This window comes from Saccharomyces mikatae (assembly GCF_947241705.1).
Source record: "Saccharomyces mikatae IFO 1815 strain IFO1815 genome assembly, chromosome: 5".
NCBI classification, from domain to species: Eukaryota; Fungi; Ascomycota; class Saccharomycetes; order Saccharomycetales; family Saccharomycetaceae; genus Saccharomyces; species Saccharomyces mikatae.
In genome coordinates this window covers 337,552-355,705 of record NC_079260.1, presented here as the reverse complement: position 1 = coordinate 355,705, position 18,154 = coordinate 337,552, and the positions used below count along the sequence as shown (strand labels likewise).

General features: G+C 36.8%; 8 protein-coding genes and 1 non-coding gene across 9 annotated transcripts; 4 read left to right on the top strand and 5 right to left on the bottom strand.

Moving 5' to 3' along the window:
- Window positions 1-115: 115 nt before the first annotated feature.
- SER3 (phosphoglycerate dehydrogenase SER3) lies at window positions 116-1,525 on the bottom strand (the record flags this gene model as incomplete). Its single annotated transcript, XM_056221927.1, has 1 exon — window positions 116-1,525. The coding sequence occupies one exon, from the start codon at window positions 1,523-1,525 to the stop codon at window positions 116-118; it is 1,410 nt and encodes a 469-aa protein (XP_056081669.1).
- An 828-nt stretch (window positions 1,526-2,353) lies between these two features.
- AIM9 (Aim9p) lies at window positions 2,354-4,237 on the bottom strand (the record flags this gene model as incomplete). Its single annotated transcript, XM_056221926.1, has 1 exon — window positions 2,354-4,237. One exon carries the CDS (start codon window positions 4,235-4,237, stop codon window positions 2,354-2,356), a length of 1,884 nt encoding a protein of 627 aa, XP_056081668.1.
- A 408-nt stretch (window positions 4,238-4,645) lies between these two features.
- Window positions 4,646-5,284, bottom strand: SMKI05G1630 (uncharacterized protein; the record flags this gene model as incomplete). The annotated part of the gene is made up of 1 exon (XM_056221925.1): window positions 4,646-5,284. The coding sequence occupies one exon, from the start codon at window positions 5,282-5,284 to the stop codon at window positions 4,646-4,648; it is 639 nt and encodes a 212-aa protein (XP_056081667.1).
- Window positions 5,285-5,835: 551 nt separating this feature from the next.
- ICP55 (aminopeptidase) lies at window positions 5,836-7,371 on the top strand (the record flags this gene model as incomplete). The annotated part of the gene is made up of 1 exon (XM_056221924.1): window positions 5,836-7,371. One exon carries the CDS (start codon window positions 5,836-5,838, stop codon window positions 7,369-7,371), a length of 1,536 nt encoding a protein of 511 aa, XP_056081666.1.
- A 336-nt stretch (window positions 7,372-7,707) lies between these two features.
- MRX1 (Mrx1p) lies at window positions 7,708-9,666 on the top strand (the record flags this gene model as incomplete). Its single annotated transcript, XM_056221923.1, has 1 exon — window positions 7,708-9,666. The coding sequence occupies one exon, from the start codon at window positions 7,708-7,710 to the stop codon at window positions 9,664-9,666; it is 1,959 nt and encodes a 652-aa protein (XP_056081665.1).
- Window positions 9,667-12,184: 2,518 nt separating this feature from the next.
- On the top strand, window positions 12,185-12,257 carry Smki_5.trna11A. Its single transcript has one exon. It is a non-coding gene; the product is annotated as a tRNA-Ala (tRNA).
- Window positions 12,258-13,047: 790 nt separating this feature from the next.
- On the top strand, window positions 13,048-15,837 carry PTP3 (tyrosine protein phosphatase PTP3; the record flags this gene model as incomplete). Its single annotated transcript, XM_056221922.1, has 1 exon — window positions 13,048-15,837. One exon carries the CDS (start codon window positions 13,048-13,050, stop codon window positions 15,835-15,837), a length of 2,790 nt encoding a protein of 929 aa, XP_056081664.1.
- A 281-nt stretch (window positions 15,838-16,118) lies between these two features.
- Window positions 16,119-16,585, bottom strand: YOS1 (Yos1p; the record flags this gene model as incomplete). The annotated part of the gene is made up of 3 exons (XM_056221921.1): window positions 16,119-16,174; window positions 16,283-16,390; window positions 16,495-16,585. The coding sequence occupies 3 exons, from the start codon at window positions 16,583-16,585 to the stop codon at window positions 16,119-16,121; spliced, it is 255 nt and encodes an 84-aa protein (XP_056081663.1).
- A 494-nt stretch (window positions 16,586-17,079) lies between these two features.
- Window positions 17,080-17,976, bottom strand: RPS24A (40S ribosomal protein eS24; the record flags this gene model as incomplete). The annotated part of the gene is made up of 2 exons (XM_056221918.1): window positions 17,080-17,484; window positions 17,974-17,976. The coding sequence occupies 2 exons, from the start codon at window positions 17,974-17,976 to the stop codon at window positions 17,080-17,082; spliced, it is 408 nt and encodes a 135-aa protein (XP_056081662.1).
- Window positions 17,977-18,154: the final 178 nt, after the last annotated feature.

The window sequence follows — 18,154 nt, the reverse complement described above, 5'->3', positions numbered from 1 at the left end:
TATTTTCTTCCATTTCTGTTTCATTTTTTAACGCTTTATAATTTTTGAGAAAACTTGATAATAGAAAACCTCCACTCATAGACAAAACGTAACTGCATAAGGAAAATCCATGTCATCAGTACAGCAATCTAATTGAGATCTTGGCAGAGGTTTGATTTAGCTGTTCATAGATATCTTTAATATCGCTTTGATCAACAGAAGAGATATCAGCCATTAAGTAAGCAATTTCACCGTTCGAATCAGAAAATTGCTTTTCAATATTATGGTTAGATAAAATATCATTGACAGTCTTCAAAACACCTGGTATATTATGATGAATATACAATACGCGGACAGTGTTCTCTTGATCATATGACAAAGATTTTAATGCCACTTCGGGGAAGTTGACTGAGCCGACAGAGTTACCTTCATTGATATACTTGGACAATGCGGTAGCAACTTCAACACCGATTGAGCTTTGGGCTTCTTCTGTAGAACCACCAATGTGTGGTGTCAAAATGATATTTGGTAATGAAACCAACTCAGAAGTCCAACTATTCAAATCGTCAGTAAATGAACCTTCCCCATTCTTAGCTGGTTCATGTGGGTAAACATCCAAGGCGGCCCCTGCGATTTTGTTGGCTTTCATGGCTTGGATTAAAGATGGAATATCCACGACAGTACCTCTTGATGCATTAATCACATAAGATCCATCCTTCATGGCGGCAAATTGTGGAGCAGATAACATTTTGCTGGTCTCAGGAGTAGCTGGGACATGCAATGATACAAAGTCAGATTTATTCAATAGTTCGTCCAAGGTAGAGACTTGTCTGGCAGTACCCAACGCCATGATTGTTACAATATCGTAGTATAGCACATGCAAACCCATGGCTTCCGCAAGCACTGATAATTGGGAACCAATGTGACCGTACCCAATAATACCAAGAGTTTTTCCTCTTACCTCCCAACATCTGGCAGCAACCTTATTCCATGTACCTGTATGCAATTCAATGGATCTGTCACCTAATTGTCTTGCCAAACTAATGATCTCACCAATGACCAATTCTGCTACAGATCTGGAATTGGAGAAAGGCGAGTTGAAGACAGCAATACCCCTGCTGGTAGCGTAGTCTAAATCAACTTGATTAGTACCGATGCAGAAACATCCAATACAAACTAGATTTTTCGCATGTTGAAGAACATTAGAGGTTAATCTCGTTTTAGATCTGATACCAATAGCATGAACATCCTTGATCTTTTCAATCAACTCTTCTTCAGGCAACGAGGATTTATAGAATTCAACTTGGTAACCTTGCTCTTCAAAGATTGTAATAGCGGTTTGATTGACGTTTTCCAGTAGTAGGATTTTCATGTCACCTGTTGAGAAAGGCTTCAGGATTTTTGGCTGCTTCACAGCATTCAAACGCTGTGGAACAGTATTCATGAAAGATTGAGTAGGTGAAGTACAAACAGCACCTGGGGAGCCGCTCATATTCATAGCTTGTTGGAACGTGTTTTGTAAGTTATTAATGTCAATGCTTGTCATTGTTAGCAATTATTCTATAGTTTCTTATATGCTTGTATTTCTACTATCAAGATAATTGACAAGATCCAAAAAATAAGTTGAAATCAAGAATTCACCTGCCTTTATATATTTAATACTTTTCAAGAGTTTCCTTATGCTCTGCTTCCTCGTTTTAAGTAATTACTCATAACTTGGACATTTCTTCAATTTTTCATCCCCCAGAAAACCCTGCACGGGCGAAGTTGAATTTTTCATATTTTTTTTACTCGTGGTAGAAGTCAAGGACAATAAATTGCGACAATAAATGACCACGAGAAGTAAACTTAAAGTATTGAGACAGAGGTTGCGCTCTTTGAGCTGTCATTTGTGATTAAATATGGAAACTAGACCCACAAAAAAATGGTTTTTCCTTGGACATAAAAAACAGTCGAAGTGCTTGACTAGATTTTTATTCGCTATACTGGCACATATGATGGCCCAAATAAACCTGTTAGGAAACTGGAGTGAAGACGTTAAAGCACCAAATATATTGAAAGAAAAAACACTACTTCCTTGAATTTGTGATTCTCTTTATATATTTGTGAAAAATCTACAGATATGGGGAGATAGGCGGAGATGTATCTCCACCTATCCTAAAATTGAGTGTTCCGCTTTTCCGCCATTGAACCCAAACATCTCACACTGTGCCCAAAACGGAAAAAAATATCAATAAATCACCATTTGTGTTTTGCCGGCGCATAATAGCGGTTACTTAAATTGTCCACTGACAAGTTTCCACTAATTATATTGTTATAAAGTTATATACAGATAAGTGAAATAAATAAAAAAATGTAAGTTTTATAGCATAATTTATTTGGTGTGTTCAGGTTGCTTCACGGTGTAATCTCCGTTTTCTTGCTTAACAATACTCCCGGCTTTTAATAATTGGTCAAACATATCTTGAGGGATCCAACCTTGAGTGGCAGCAAAAGGTGTAGAGATTAACTTTTCGTGCAACTTTTGCAAATCTTTGACATGTCTTTCGATATCTTCCTTACTGTAATTCAAGGGAAATTTCTTCTGTTTCACCAAATCATTTTGAGCAAATATATCCCAAACTTCCTTTAGTTGCAGTAGTGATTCGTCGATTAACAGGTATTCTTCTTCAGTTTTCCTTTCTACAGCTGCAACATATGGGCTTCTCAGTAACTTAACAGGTGGAGCGACCGCTGTGATTAATTGAGGATTGTTGTCATTTAATTTTTTCTCCCATTGATGTTGGTTACGAGTCCGCTTATACATAAATTGATATTGCGCCTTTTCTGCTTCAGATAGTTTGTCAAAGTCGGTTATATCCTCCTTCAAGTCATAAATCTTGGGCCCTTCGTACGCAATAAATTGGGGAGAATTCTGTAAGATAAAAGGCTTAGTGCATGCGCCTTCAAAATCCAGTAGATATGCTTCTTGTGCTTCTTTGTTAACAATGATATTCATGGGATCTAAATCAGGATGGAATAATCGTGGTGACAACAAGTCTTGCATATTTGGAATGGCTTTGGTTTTGAGATTGAATAGATCCGGTGCAATTTTGGCCAAATTTTCAAAAGTGGTTATTTGGTCTTCCAGAGTTTGACTTTCTACTAATTCAGGTGAGCTTCCCGCTTCTTTCATGGCTAATCTAGTTTTAGCATTTTCAGCTTCCAACAGACCAGTATTCTTAATTACGTCCATTGGGGACTTAATTGGCCATGGACCCAAAAAAGGCTTCAATTGTTTTTGAAAATCCAGATGGGATTTGTGTCTCCAAAGACATCTTTCCACAGATGGCCCAATTTTCCATCTGTTTTGTAAATCTGGGTTAGTTTCACCATCGTATACGTTTTCCTTAACAAATGCTTCATCATGTTCGTCTTTGAAATCATTGTTAAAGTATATGGATCCGAATGCGTTTAGTTTCAATGATATCAACTTCGACTGGAAATCGGAAATTTTTTCAATAACGTTGTCAAACTTTTCTTGATTGGAAGAACCATCTTCCATTAATGGATTCCAATCTTTCATTAACAGGTCACCTTCAATAAATTCTTGTAAAACAAAAGGTTGTCTTACAGGATTCAAAGAATTGACACCGTAGCAAAGAATTTTGGGAACTTTAATGCCTAACTTCAAGTCAGCAAAATCCATGGTGGCTACTTCACTTCTTATCCTATAAGATAGAGTATTTTCATTTTCCAACGGGTATGGAATCCTTAAAATAAACGCTTTATTTAAATTAGTGTCAACCTTATATATTCTGTGATGTTTACCTTCGTGAATACTGGATAATGTGGTTACTTGAACATCTTCGTTTGGATTGACTTTTCCAATATTCTTTGGTATAACGTTATTGACCAAGGAGACCGTTAAATTCTTGTTGAATACTGGCGGTAGGATTTTACTGTCGGGAACTTTAGCCATTTCATTAGATTGAATGTATATGTCATTGAGAATGCGATTTAAACCTTCAATGGAAAACTTGGTGAATCTTTTTTCCTTGTGTTGCTTGTCATTTTTGAGCCATGATCCCCAGGAATATTTGAAAAATGCATCTCTTTTCGGATCGTTATCATTCGTTAGTTTGGTGAAGACTTCATTTGGCTTATTGGAAATGAATCTTTTGGAGGTTGTGACAGTGACACATTTAATTGCACCCACCCTCTTGGAAATTCTTGCTACACTTCTTCTGGAGGAACCAGCAACAGTGTATCTAATCATGATCGGTCTCAATGTTATTCCTTTACTCGCTAGACAATCTTGCTACTCCTTCTTCTTATGGAAAAAGGGAGTTTAAATTAATGAGTTTGCTTTGAAATTTCGCCGCCCAACAATCGGCCCGAAAATGCCCTAAGTAAGCATCAAGAATTAACTAACATGTTAAAAAAGTGAATATTAATTATAATTATTATTAAAATTATACAAAGGCAGAGAATAGAACGACAAGAAAGAAATGATCCTGATATGATATAATTAACAGAAAGATATGAGCATATGCTCAATTGATTGTCTTATGTGATCCTTTTTATTTTGTTTTATATTTTCGTAACTGATATAAACATATTGTATGTATTTTTTTTCCCTTTCACTAATAACAGTCAGGTGACTAAGTTGTCGTGGTGGCACGGTTCAAGTGTGCACATTGCTGCTGTGTTTCGTAGTATTATCCATGGAATTCAGGGAGGGAGAATGATCGGAGTGTAGGTAATTTGCATTGTTCAATGGAGCAGAATCAGGATTGTTTTTTTGGAAATAAAACTGGTCAGATAATGAGGTAGTGGAATCTGAAGTGAGATTAGAGTTACAGGTGGAAGTGTTGTGAAGTTTATAAAACTTTTCACTTTGCTCATGTGCTACGTTATTTTCGTAATCCTTGCCGTTATTTGTCTTCTTATTATTCTTTCTGTTCTTTGGATCGACCTTGTTGTTAGTGTTCAGGGTAGGAGACTTCGTTCCATTACTATGATCGTACTGTTTTCGGACCATAGAGTTCAATAAGTTGAGAGAATATTTCGGAATTCCGTCTCTTTTGACATTGCTCCCTTGTATACCATCCTTTGTGGCAATCATAGAGGCACCTGAAGTGATCGAACAGCCCGAGTTAGTTCTTGTTATCCTATCTTCACCGAAAGCATTATTGGAAGGGCTCAAAGATCTCTGGTCCAAGTCCAAGTTGGTAGATTTATTATTGGTGTAAATGGATTGGTCATAGAGAGAAATAGCAGAGGCTATATCTTTTGAGCTTATTGAATGAGATGAGTCAGGCATTATTAGTTATCCTCTTTTTTGTTATCTTATTTACTCGTTTCTATTATTAATATTACCCCTTTTATCTATATAAAAATGTACTAGAATAAATGTTCTTGAATATATAAAAACTTGCAGAGCGTATGAGTACCCTCGATGAAAAACTCTTACATATGGTGGGATGAAGAGGAATGGGAAAGCCAGGTCGATAGAAACTTGCTAAGCTAAACAGCCCTGGGACAAGCGATAAGGGGGAAGGGATGAGACGCAGATACGAAAGCCGCACGATCAAACCGCAAAAGAGAAAAATAAAGAATAAGTTACTTCTCGGAGAGAACATATGCAGTTACACAGCGTGCACACTCACATAACTTTGATAGAAACCGAAGATATTGTGAATAACTACCTTTCTTGTTCAGAAAAGTACAAGGTACAGTAAACATCTCAACTCACGCGGCGAAGTAATTGCTACACAGCATAGGTTAGAATCATTAAGCCAAAAACGAGTCTGCCAATTCTGAGAGGAGAATAAACTTGAAAAAGCTAGAACAGAGTGCAGATTTACCATGAATATGCTACAAAGAACAAAAGTAGCCCGATTTGTCTTACTACCTTGCAGGAGGCACTTCTCAAAGTCAATAACTTTATTGGAACAACGAAAGAGTAGCATATTTACTAAGAGAGTCAGGATTCCTATTGAGGCAGGCCAGCCATTGCACGAAACAAGGCCATTTCTTATAAAGTCAGGAGAGTTGACGCCTGGCATTTCAGCCTTGGAATATTATGAAAGAAGAATCAGGTTGGCGGAAACTTTGCCCTCTAAAAGCTGTGTGATTCTTGCTGGTAATGATATCCAGTTTGCATCTGGAGCGGTGTTCTATCCATTCCAACAGGAAAATGACTTATTCTATCTTAGTGGATGGAACGAACCTAATTCTGTCATGATTTTGGAAAAGCCAACTGATGATTTAAGTGATACAGTTTTCCACATGCTGGTCCCACCAAAGGACGCATTTGCTGAAAAGTGGGAAGGATTCAGGTCCGGCGTTTATGGTGTTCAGGAAATTTTCAATGCTGATGAATCTGCTTCAATTAGTGATTTGTCTAAATACTTGCCCAAAATAATTAACAGAAATGATTTCATCTACTTCGATATGCTATCTACTTCTAATTCAAGCTCATCCAATTTCAAACACATTAAAAGTTTGTTGAATGGTAGTGGGAGTGGTAATGTAACATTGAATTCCATTGCAAACAAAACCATCAAACCCATTAGTAAAAGGATTGCAGAATTCCGTAAGATCAAGTCTCCTCAAGAGTTGAGAATTATGAGAAGAGCGGGCCAAATATCAGGAAGGTCGTTCAATCAAGCCTTTGCCAAGAGATTTAGAAATGAGAGGACTTTAGATTCTTTTTTACACCACAAGTTTATATCCGGCGGTTGTGATAAAGACGCATACATTCCCGTGGTTGCTACAGGTTCGAATTCCTTGTGTATTCATTACACAAGGAATGATGACGTGATGTTTGATGATGAAATGGTGCTTGTAGACGCAGCAGGTTCCTTGGGTGGTTATTGTGCAGATATTTCTAGAACATGGCCCAATAATGGGAAATTCACGGATGCACAAAGAGACCTTTACGAAGCCGTATTAAATGTTCAACGTGATTGCATTAAACTTTGTAAATCACAAAATAACTATTCTCTGCATGACATTCATGAAAAGAGTATTTCATTGATGAACCAAGAGTTGAAAAATTTAGGTATAGATAAAGTCCCCGGTTGGAATGTAGAAAGATTGTATCCCCACTATATTGGTCATAATCTAGGCCTAGACGTACACGACGTACCTAAAGTTTCAAGATACGAACCGCTTAAGTCTGGCCAGGTGATCACTATCGAGCCAGGTTTGTATATTCCTAATGATGAATTGTTTCCATCTTATTTTAGGAATATCGGAATAAGAATTGAAGATGATATTGCCATTGGTGAAGACACTTACACCAATTTAACGGTTGAAGCAGTTAAAGAGGTCGATGACTTGGAAAATGTAATGCAGAATGGTGTCTCTACAAAATTCGAAGAGGATGAAGTGGCACCATTGTAATGATTATTACAAACTTAATTACAACCCTGTACATACAAATATATATACATATATTAATTTTGTATATTATAGAATTGAATAAAAAATTATAACAATTTACCGAGAATAGTGTGAAATAGTTCTCTTCTTCCTACTATCCTTTTCTTTCCCATTTTCTCTTCTTCTTTTTCTCTATTCTTTTTAGGCAATTTCTTTTTATTTTTAGTTGCCAAGAAATGGAGATGTGATTTAAAATTGAATTGAGTACAATTGAGCGGGAAACAAACATTGAAAGGAAACATACTTGAAACCGCTACAGCCTCCAAGATCAATTGTAAGCATACATTGTTTACTAGGATGCTACCTCAATTAAATTTTTCACTGAATCTTACAGAGCGTCTATTGAGAAGATCCTTTCATTCACTGACCAACCTATACAGAACTCAAGTAAAAGAAAGATTACATGCGCTGGAAAACCACGGTTACATAGCACACAAAACGTCGAAGCAATTAGAGAGGCTAAGTGCCAAGAAAAGAAGGCAATTGAAAAAATTGCAAAAGACAGCATACCCCAAGGATCAGGCTCTCCATGTTCTTCGTAAATTTCACAATATAAAAGACGAGACATTGGCGGATACAAAATTGGGTCCAACTAGTCAGAGCGATTTGAAGTTTCTATCCTTAACGAAAGATAAGAGGTTGTTTTATACCATCTTAGGTGTAAATGGACAACAATTGCGTGATGCTAAATTAATCGCCAGTGATGTTCAGAAATTTTTGAAAAGAGGTCAACTGGAAAAGGCTGTCTTTTTAGCCAGGTTAGCTAAAAAAAAAGGTGTCGTTGGGATGAATTTAATCATGAAGCATTATTTTGAAGTTATCAAGTCTCAACAGAGTGCTGTTGATATCTTCAACTGGCGAAAAAAATGGGGGGTACCCATCGATCAACATTCCATCACTATCCTTTTTAGTGGACTCTCAAAACAGGATAATTTAGTCTCCAAGAAATATGGAGAACTCGTTCTAAAGATTATAGATAGTTTGAGCGATAAAAATGAGCTTACCGAAATAGAATACAATACCGCTTTGGCAGCATTGATTAATTGTACGGATGAAACACTAGTGTTTAAGCTCCTCAATAAAAAACTTCCAGGTCTGAAAAAAGATAGTATTACGTATACGTTGATGATAAGATCGTGCACTAAAATATCCGATGAGAAACATTCCATGGTGGTACTCGATGATTTGATTCATAAGATTCCACACTATTGCGTTGATTCTAAATTGCTATTTGAGTACTGCGGAGTATTATGTAGTCAGAAATTTTCAAAAATTGATAATCAAGGGATGGGGTTATGGGCATTTTGTGAATACTTTCAATTCGATAAAACCATTTTTAGTAAGTTCTTACCACCAAGTGAACATCCTGCTTTGATTCCGCTAAGCTATTGGAACATTAACGAGCCATTTCCTCTCAACAAACATGTCGTGGGTTTGTTTATGAATAATTGTCTGAAGAACAAGAAATACGAACTTGCCATTGAAACGTTTAAAGAGTTAGAAGCACGAAACAACAAAATATTAGACCTGAGCATATATCATAAGTACATGGAAATCCTCAAAATAGCCAGACCTACCACATGTGGTGATGAGTGTCTAGAAATTTATGAACGAGTGGCTTCATCAGCACCACACATGTCAATCACCAGAAGGACATTGATTTTAGTATATAGTGCTTTTCAAAGACAAAGTATCAAGGCCGCTATCAACAAAGATGAATCAAATACTGAAAATCTTCTGCGCAAAGTTCGAGGGTTTATTGATAATGTAGAGGCCACATACTCATCGAAGTTGAATGAAAAAGTTTATGCACTAAATTCATGGAAGTTCTTGTTTCCTATTTTAAAAAATCTGAACATGCATGATAAAGTGTCTACCATGGAACTAAAAAGCACATTAAACGAGTATTTAAAATCCTTGTTAACGGGAAAGTTCGAGAAAGGAACTAAAGCGAGCCTGGAAGAAATGCGATTTGTTACATTAGAAGGAATTCGTTTACTTAAGATTTTAACCGACCGAATCAAGCTACCGACGCTGGATAGTGAAGAGATTGCTAACTTGAAAGGAACAGATAGAAACAAGTTTCTTGCCAGAAGGCACCTTTTAAGGCTTAAGCAAATGTTGCTGGTGGATTTAGCGGACATTGAAGGCAAGTCAGAAAAGAGGACTAGTGGCGAAGATGCAGATGCCAGTAAAGAAGGCCTATTGGAAGACTTGGTGGAGTTGATATTACATGAAAGTTATAAAAAATTTTAAATAACATACGTATATTCTTATCTTTCATTATTATCACTTGATGAATATTCAAAAGAAAAAAATGGAGCATTTGCGAGTTTTCCCACAAATTTCTGGCCCTGCTAATCAATCTTAATAGTGGAAGTGTTCTATCGTGGATTAAAAAACAAACTGGTTAACGCCGTTACGAAAATAACGCCTTATCGGACGCCAACGTAAGAACTATGATAAGTAAGATACAAAAGCAAGCAGTCGATTAAGAATAGTAAAGTGACCTTAAAATAAAATACCTTTTGAGTTTTTCATACAATAGATCATATTGTTATGCGTATGCGCACATGCTGAGATCTACCGACGGGTGGTGAAAGCCAAAGCTTGCCTTCAGGATTCTGACAAATGAACGATAATTTGGTAATCACTCCAGATCACATATCTGAATTCTGTCAGAAAATAGGACTAACCGTAAATGGTAATATCCATGAATCCTTGAACAAGCGTGATTCTACCAACTGCTCTACCGTAATTAGTAATATAACTACTTAAGCGGCCAACTTCATTCAGCATATTCTCGTCGAGGAACTTCGAAATGATGTCACGGCAATAAGTATAAAACCATCAATGTGGCCGTTTACAGTTCCGTTGACACACCAACAGATCTGCAATACATCGGGATGATGGAACAGGCGAATCTACCCTATGTAATGCCAAGTTTTACGGGTTAGACATAAGAACTAGGTCTAGGTTTCACAATGGGGCAGTCCCCTTCCACAACTCTTATGATCAATTTGAACAGCCGTATAGCACAATGGATAGCATGAACCATTCACGGGGCTGGTGGCAAGAAGCTCTGTGGCATCCGAGAGTTCACAAATATCTTTCTTGATGGGCAAGAGGGTTGAAGTTTGTTTGTCAATACATGATCGACAAACGGCAACTGTGATACTACAGCTTCTAGAGAAGACTTTGCATGTGTAGTGAGTGTTTTACCATCCAGTATGCACAATCACAGTAAAACAGCGTCTTGTGTTACTTATAACCACGGTAGTTCTTGGCGTTCCGAGCTGAGAGTGGTCGCCAATAATGCTTGGTCTCGTTAGTACCGCAGGAATATTGACTCTCCATCTGTCAACACTAATAATATGGGTATGAAGGACTGCTTTGATCAGGCACGAAGTTAGCTCTAGTTATGAATATTTTTTTTATATAGCTGAGTCCAGCCATCAGTTGGCTGCAAGTAGTAACTAGACCCCTTAATTAGTCTAGAAAAATCAAAACATAGTAGAAAGTGAATGAAACACAGTAAATCACTTCGTTTGGAGGCTGCGTAGTGGCATTTTAATAATATATGCACGACAATAAGAAAGTGTTTTTACGCTTAATGTACCAACTAATATGCAATAGAGATTGCGGAAGTTCTTTTCCCTGTCTGTAAGGAATCACCAAAAGAAGTGAGCAAATTTGGATGATATTATAATCTTTTTTTCCATGCCATCTTTTAACATCGTAAACGATAAAGTTCAGCGTTTCATAAATTGATCTAAACGTACAAATACCTTTGTTGGAATAAGTGGCTTGTCATTGTTCACGCAAGCTGCTATGGTAACAAGTTGAATATTTGCATCGTATACTAAGGACGTGTTCGTATATGTTTAGATGTGATTGTACCGATGGTGGAACAAGGGAAATGTTAAACGAGATCTTTAGGCAGTGAGACACAAGCAGATTAAATATTTATCAATTGATAATTAATCAATCTGTTAATAAACATCCAAACAAAATGTAAATCTATCCAAGCACAATAATATATTTTAAAGGAAGCTTGTCAAATAAGTGGTCCTATTATTGTCCGCACTAGTAACCACGATAAATTTATGTATATAAGAAATATGTCGCAACATTGAGCTTATACTAAATTAGTCATGTTTAATAAATCCAGTCGGCATGTATTCCTTATACACCTTTCTTGTACAGTATAAGAAGATCGGCGTTATTCTTGATTCATAACACATACTTACCACTATTTATTAATAACTTTTTTAATAAATTTATATTTGGGATTCCACGCTGTCACCATTTGGCATCATAAAATTTCATATAATATATTAGGTCAGAAATATGTGAAGTTTGAGATAAATTTTGGGGTTCCATTGACGATTAAGGTAATATCAATATGTATACATAATATACTGGAAGTTCTCCTCGAGGGCATAGGAATCCACAAAGGGGAATTGATAATTTTGCATAAAAATGTACTTGTTTCTTCTCCCGTTCTATAAGTTTTCATAATCGATCCTTGCTTTTCTGGTTCCACTAAGATCGATGACTGTTTCTCATCATTTATGTCATCATCTAACTACCTATATGATATATATGCTATTCGTATGAGCGCTAGCAAATAGACAATAGCATAAGCAACTTTATGTAAATCAAATCGTTGATACGTTTCGACAATTAACTATTCCCGAACAGAATGATTAATTATAAAACATGTCAGATATCACTTACCTAACGGTCTTTCCTAAAAGACCATTGTAATTATGGGCACATGGCGCAGTTGGTAGCGCGCTTCCCTTGCAAGGAAGAGGTCATCGGTTCGATTCCGGTTGCGTCCATTTATTTTTGCCAAGTTTTTTTCTTCCGTGTGGTTATCGCGATGCACCCCACCCTCCCCACAGGGAAAGAGTAGCAGAACGGCTGGTAAAATTACAATTGACTATTAAAAGGCATCGGCTGTTTTCGCTGCTTACTCACTAAACCCGTTACTAGTTGACAGCCCCAATAAGAGACATCTATGTGCTATATGCACCACAAAACCGCGCCCTATTATACTACTCTATGTGTCGTTACTGCTATTACTCACCCGTGTGCATTTCTAGCTTCCTATTAAATCCCACGCTTTTCTCAGCATCTCCTGCTGCCATCTTGCTATAGTAAGCGGAAACCTTAAACAGCAACAAGACAGCGGCGACTCTTGGATTTTTGGGCCCGCTGACCCTGAACGAAAAGAAAAGATCTTGATAAAAAAAAATACTTTCTCCGGTAAAACGTCATCGGAGAACGCAGCGCAGCGGGAATGTGGTGTTAGCCAGACTCAGCTGTTTGCGCACCTGGCATGAATGAATGCAGATAGTTAGTATTCGATGCGCAAGTGGCCAATCTTCTCCTTGTCATTTACACTGCAGACGTAAGACTGTGTTTTCACCGACCTCAGTTTAGTCTTCTCTTTTGACATGTAATATTGTAGGTTCAAGAACAAACAAGCACTGTGTACAAACCACAAACTTGCATAACCCACTATCATCGGTGTTATAATAGCGTATTTGCTCTTATCACTGAAAAGGCCACAGAAAGTAACTATTATATTTACCTCATTAATTAGCTAAGTTGCTTACCATTTAGAACATGAGGGACAGTATACATTGCCCGAGTATTTTATCTACTGACCGCACGTCGATACTTTCCGATACTAGCACTTTGATAGAAACGGACTCGGACTCGAATACATATTTGAAACACCCTCCTAGTAGCAGTTACCACACTAACATGAACAGCAACATATACCATAGCCCCAAAGCCAGCAGCCCTTTGGTGAGCTATAAGACATCTTCGCCAGTGTTGCTGAAGAGGGCGACTGCTCCTGTATTGCCGAGTTTCAAACCTAAAGAACAACGATATAACAAGCCACAGGGCTGCTCGCTAATAACTGCTGTGGAGCTAGGTAAAATTATTGAAACTTTACCAAATGAAAAATTGCTATTACTAGACGTCAGGCCGTTTACTGAACACGCCAAATCGATTATCACAAACTCCATTCATGTTTGTCTGCCTTCCACGTTGTTGAGGAGAAAGAATTTTACCTTTTCCAAACTCTTAGACAACTTGACTCCCAACGAGCAAGCTGTGTTAGAACACAAACTGGCCATCGACAACCTTCGCATAATCATTTATGACAGTACCGCAAATCAGACTGAAAGCTCTGTTTCTCTACCTTGTTTTGGCATCGCTTCCAAGCTAGTGGAGTTTGACAGTAAGGCTAAAAAAACCGTGTCTATATTGATGTGTGGCTTTTCTCAATTCAAAATTCTATTTCCAGATCATATAAGGACAAACTCAATTAACCCCTGTTGCGTTGATTCAGCTGAAACTGAACCTAAAAGTCCCAAGACAAACTTCATCAATAATCTACACAACATAGCGCCTCATATGACGGCAACAACACCATCATCATCGCCACAAATGAATCTCAAGTTGAAAGTACCTGATGATAGTAGGTCAGATCATTCAAGTTTTTCGAATTCTCCTTCCCCGCGTAACATTCTATCAGATTCTCCCATGTCTTCATCTTCCCCCATATCTGCCTTGTTCAAGTTCCAACTACCTGCCCCACAAACAAACATAAACCAAGTGTTTAAGTTCTCGCAAAATGAAGAAATAATGGATCTAGAGACATATTTAAGTGCAGTCAACATAAAAGAAGAACATGAGAGATGGTACAACAACGATTCCGCCAAAGAATCCTTACAGAACTTTCAATTTCCGAAGAACAAAAATCCCTTTAAAAAAGACATTAACAAAGACAAACTAGGGTTCCAAATTAAGTATGAGACCTTGCATAAAACTTATAGGCAACAAGACATTGATTTCGTTATTCCAAAATGGTTTCAACATCTGATGACAATTCCCAAGATCGAATTGGTTTCTCAGTTTCAAAGATTAGATTTTCTGGAGAAGAGACGGTTGAATCATTCTGTGTCTTTTAGGAAAAAGGAAAATTCATTTATAATTGATAAGCCGTCCTCTTATCCTGAGCAATTGACATCGACTGCCTCTTCAACCATCATGCCCCCAAAGTTTCCTGATGTAAACAAGGTACAGAAGAGATCGCACTCTCAGCCGATATTTACTCAATATAGTAAATATAAATCGATGCTAAGTCTTGAATCGGATTCTGATTCGGAGTCGGATGACATTATAATATCATCTGGTGTCGAACTAGGGGCAAAGAATAGATATAAGGACATTTTTCCCTACGAGCACTCCAGAGTTATTCTCAAGAAGGGTACTCAATCATCAAGAGGTATTAAACATTCTCATTCTACTTCTGATGGTGGCATCCTTGACAATTATATCAACGCAAATTATTTGTCTCTACCAAGATTTTCTTTTGAGCAGAATCCATCATTCTCAACCGCCACAACCACAACAAGAAGAGTACGTTATATAGCCACACAAGCGCCCATGCCCTCCACCGTGCATGATTTTTATACATGCATATTGAATAACGGCGTCCCATTGGTGCTATCATTGACAAACGACTTTGAGAATGGTATAGAGAAATGTTACCGTTATTGGCAAGAAGGTAGTTATAATGGAATTCACGTTAAATTGCTAGAGAAGAAGATTTTAAAGATGCCTACTGGTACTACGAGAAAAAATGCCACCTCAAAAAAGAATAACAATTTATTTTCAGTTAACGTACGCGGTAATACTAATAACAGCAACAACAACAACAACAATAAAAATAATAATAACAATAAATTTGAATATGATGATGATAATAATGATAATAATGATAATAATAATGATGATGATGATGATGATGCAATATTCATAAGAAAGATTCAGTTAACTTACCATGACCAAGAGAAGCCTTATGAAGTATTACAGATCCAGGTGAAGAATTGGCCCGACCTGGGCACTTTGCTTAACCCCACCTCAATCTTACAAGCAATCAACTTAAAAAACCATATAATAGATACATTATTTGCCAGAAATTACTATCATGAAAACCAAGTTCCCACTATTCTAGTTCATTGCTCCGCAGGATGTGGAAGAACTGGTACTTTATGCACAATAGATTCCATTCTTTCAAACTTTGAAATGTTTGAAATGTTGCAGAAAGAATTTATTAAATTCCAATATCCAGCAAAATTATTCGATCCAATTTCATGGACGATCAACATTTTTAGAAAGCAACGAATTTCTATGGTACAGAATATCAACCAGTTTATTTTCATCTATGATTGTTTGTTATTTTATTTCAAATTACGCCTTGATGATATAATGGAAACGGAGGATGGTAACGAAAGCAACAAGGACAATATATCATTAAGTGTATTGATTAAACAAATCACAGAGTTAGAGATTTTGGAAACGTTTATGAGCGATAAATTGAAAGAGCTGCCACAGTAGGTAATTGTATCCGTTCTTTTTTTCATGCTTTCACGAAACCATCTGCCTATGGTATTAGCTGATACCTATTTGACAAGTAACTAGCTAAACAACACAGTTATTTTTCCATATATCGTGCGAAGTCTCCAATTTTCGATCCTTTTGAATATTCAATTCTATCTTTAATACTTTCATTATTACAGACAAAATTAAAGGAAAAGGTTTATATGTGTCATTTTCTTGTAAGTCTTCAAATTATATATATAACTATATGTAATATTTGCTTTGTTCGCGTACGTAGTTCATCCCAATATTAATTCATAAATGATTACCAGTACATTTATTCCAATTAATGGTACTATAAGAATAATTAATGAAACGTTAGTAAGGTTCCTGAGAAAAAGGAAAAACAATTAAAAATTCGATAAAGTGTAACTTTTACAGTACTTCCATCAAAAAAACATACTCCTCAGTAAGGTTTGTACGGCACCAATCAATTGCACAACCTTAGATTTGGTGGTATTTTTATCTTGACCAAAAACAGGCGCCTCGTCATTTGACCTTCCTAGGCCGACTGCAGAAATCAATAAGAATATTGCATTAGCATATTCAATAAAGTTAGTATTAAATCGTCCCCTTATAAAAGCTAGTTAATGGGTTTCTTTCCTATTCACATACTTCTTCTCAAAAATCTCTCCTCGCTCAGCACTGCAACAGCATTAATTAGCAATAGAATGACATAGAATAGCCTACCCAATCCAAATATCATTATATTTCTTCTATACCAAAGTTTTTGCTTACTCTAGAGGGCCTCTTTGTGTAACTATCACTTTAAAATGGGAGTTGCGTGTATATACCGCTAACTTATGTGAAAACCGTCCAATTCAATTAACCTTTCTATATACGTGTATCTAAAAACGGTCACGTGACTAAGCTAAAAAATGAAAGAAGCAGAAAGAGATGGAAACAAACCTGAAAGTGCTGGCACCTCCACCGACGACTAATATTGACATAATATGTAATATGTGAGATGCATGCTGCTATCTTTTTAAAGAAAATATTCATAAATCGTAAACGGCTATAACCAGTAGACTCGATCGATGAGACTATGTCTTTGCCCCGAAACTTTCAATATCATGAAAATAAATCCTTGGATCTCTTAAAATTATTGATTATATTTTTTATTGGAAAAAGATACACATATTTATATATTGAAAACTAAACAATCCGCTAAAATATTTTGACGATTTGAAGTTAGTTTGCTTAATCGGCGTTACGACGAGCAACCTTCTTAGCCAATCTCTTACCAGTACCGAAGATCTTCTTGTCTCTGTTCTTCTTTTGCTTTCTTTGTTGTCTAGAAGCCTTTTCAACCTTTTCAGCCAAGCCGTATCTGACTAATCTATAAGCTGGTTCGAACTTCTTGGCTTCAGCAACAGAGTTGTAGACCAAACCGAAACCAACAGACTTACCACCACCAAATTGGGTTCTGAAACCGAAAACGGAGACAGCGTCCTTTTCAGCCTTGTAGACTTCGGCCAATTTTTCACGCAATTCATCCTTGGAGACATTAGCTCTGTTTGGGTGCAAGACGTCGACAACGAATTGCTTTCTGGCCAACAATGGGTTGGAGATAACCTTTCTAGTACGGATAGTGACAGCGTCAGACTGAAAAAAATAATTTAGGTAAAACACCATATTAAACATTGTTAGTAAATACGTTCCGTGGCGAGGATAAACTTGGCAATGGTGCCCTTTATTGTTCTTTTCAGTTCTCATGATTCAGATGGCACTCTCTTCGAATGCTTCATCCAAAGTAACAAATTAGTTAGACTTTATTTAGTGAGCCATTGTTCAAAGCACTGTACTGTAATAGGATGAGATCATGGTTGGCTTATTGATCGATTTTATAATTGGACTGTAAACCTGTCTTAATATACGTATTTAACATATCTTTCCACAGAGCAACAAAATTTCCCACGAGCCCTATGAATTTTATAGTTTAGCCAGTAGTTGTTAAACCTCTTCTGGTTTTCAAAGCATTTATTCATATCTTTCTCTATAGTAGCAATTTGTTTCTCTTTGGCCTATCTAATTCATGGTAACTTTCATATGGAAGAAGGAACCCCATTTTATAATTTATCACAATCAACATACCATTTCTGCTTAATCTATGTTGGTTTCTTGAATTCCTTATCTTGAATCAATATTCAATCGTTTTTTTGCTCTTGAAGTGCACTATAGTTATGCTATTCTACTTCACGGAGGCAAAGTTAGAATACTGGGTGGAAGACGAAGTGAAACTTTCCTTCCAAAGGACGATTTCCCTCTGGAACTT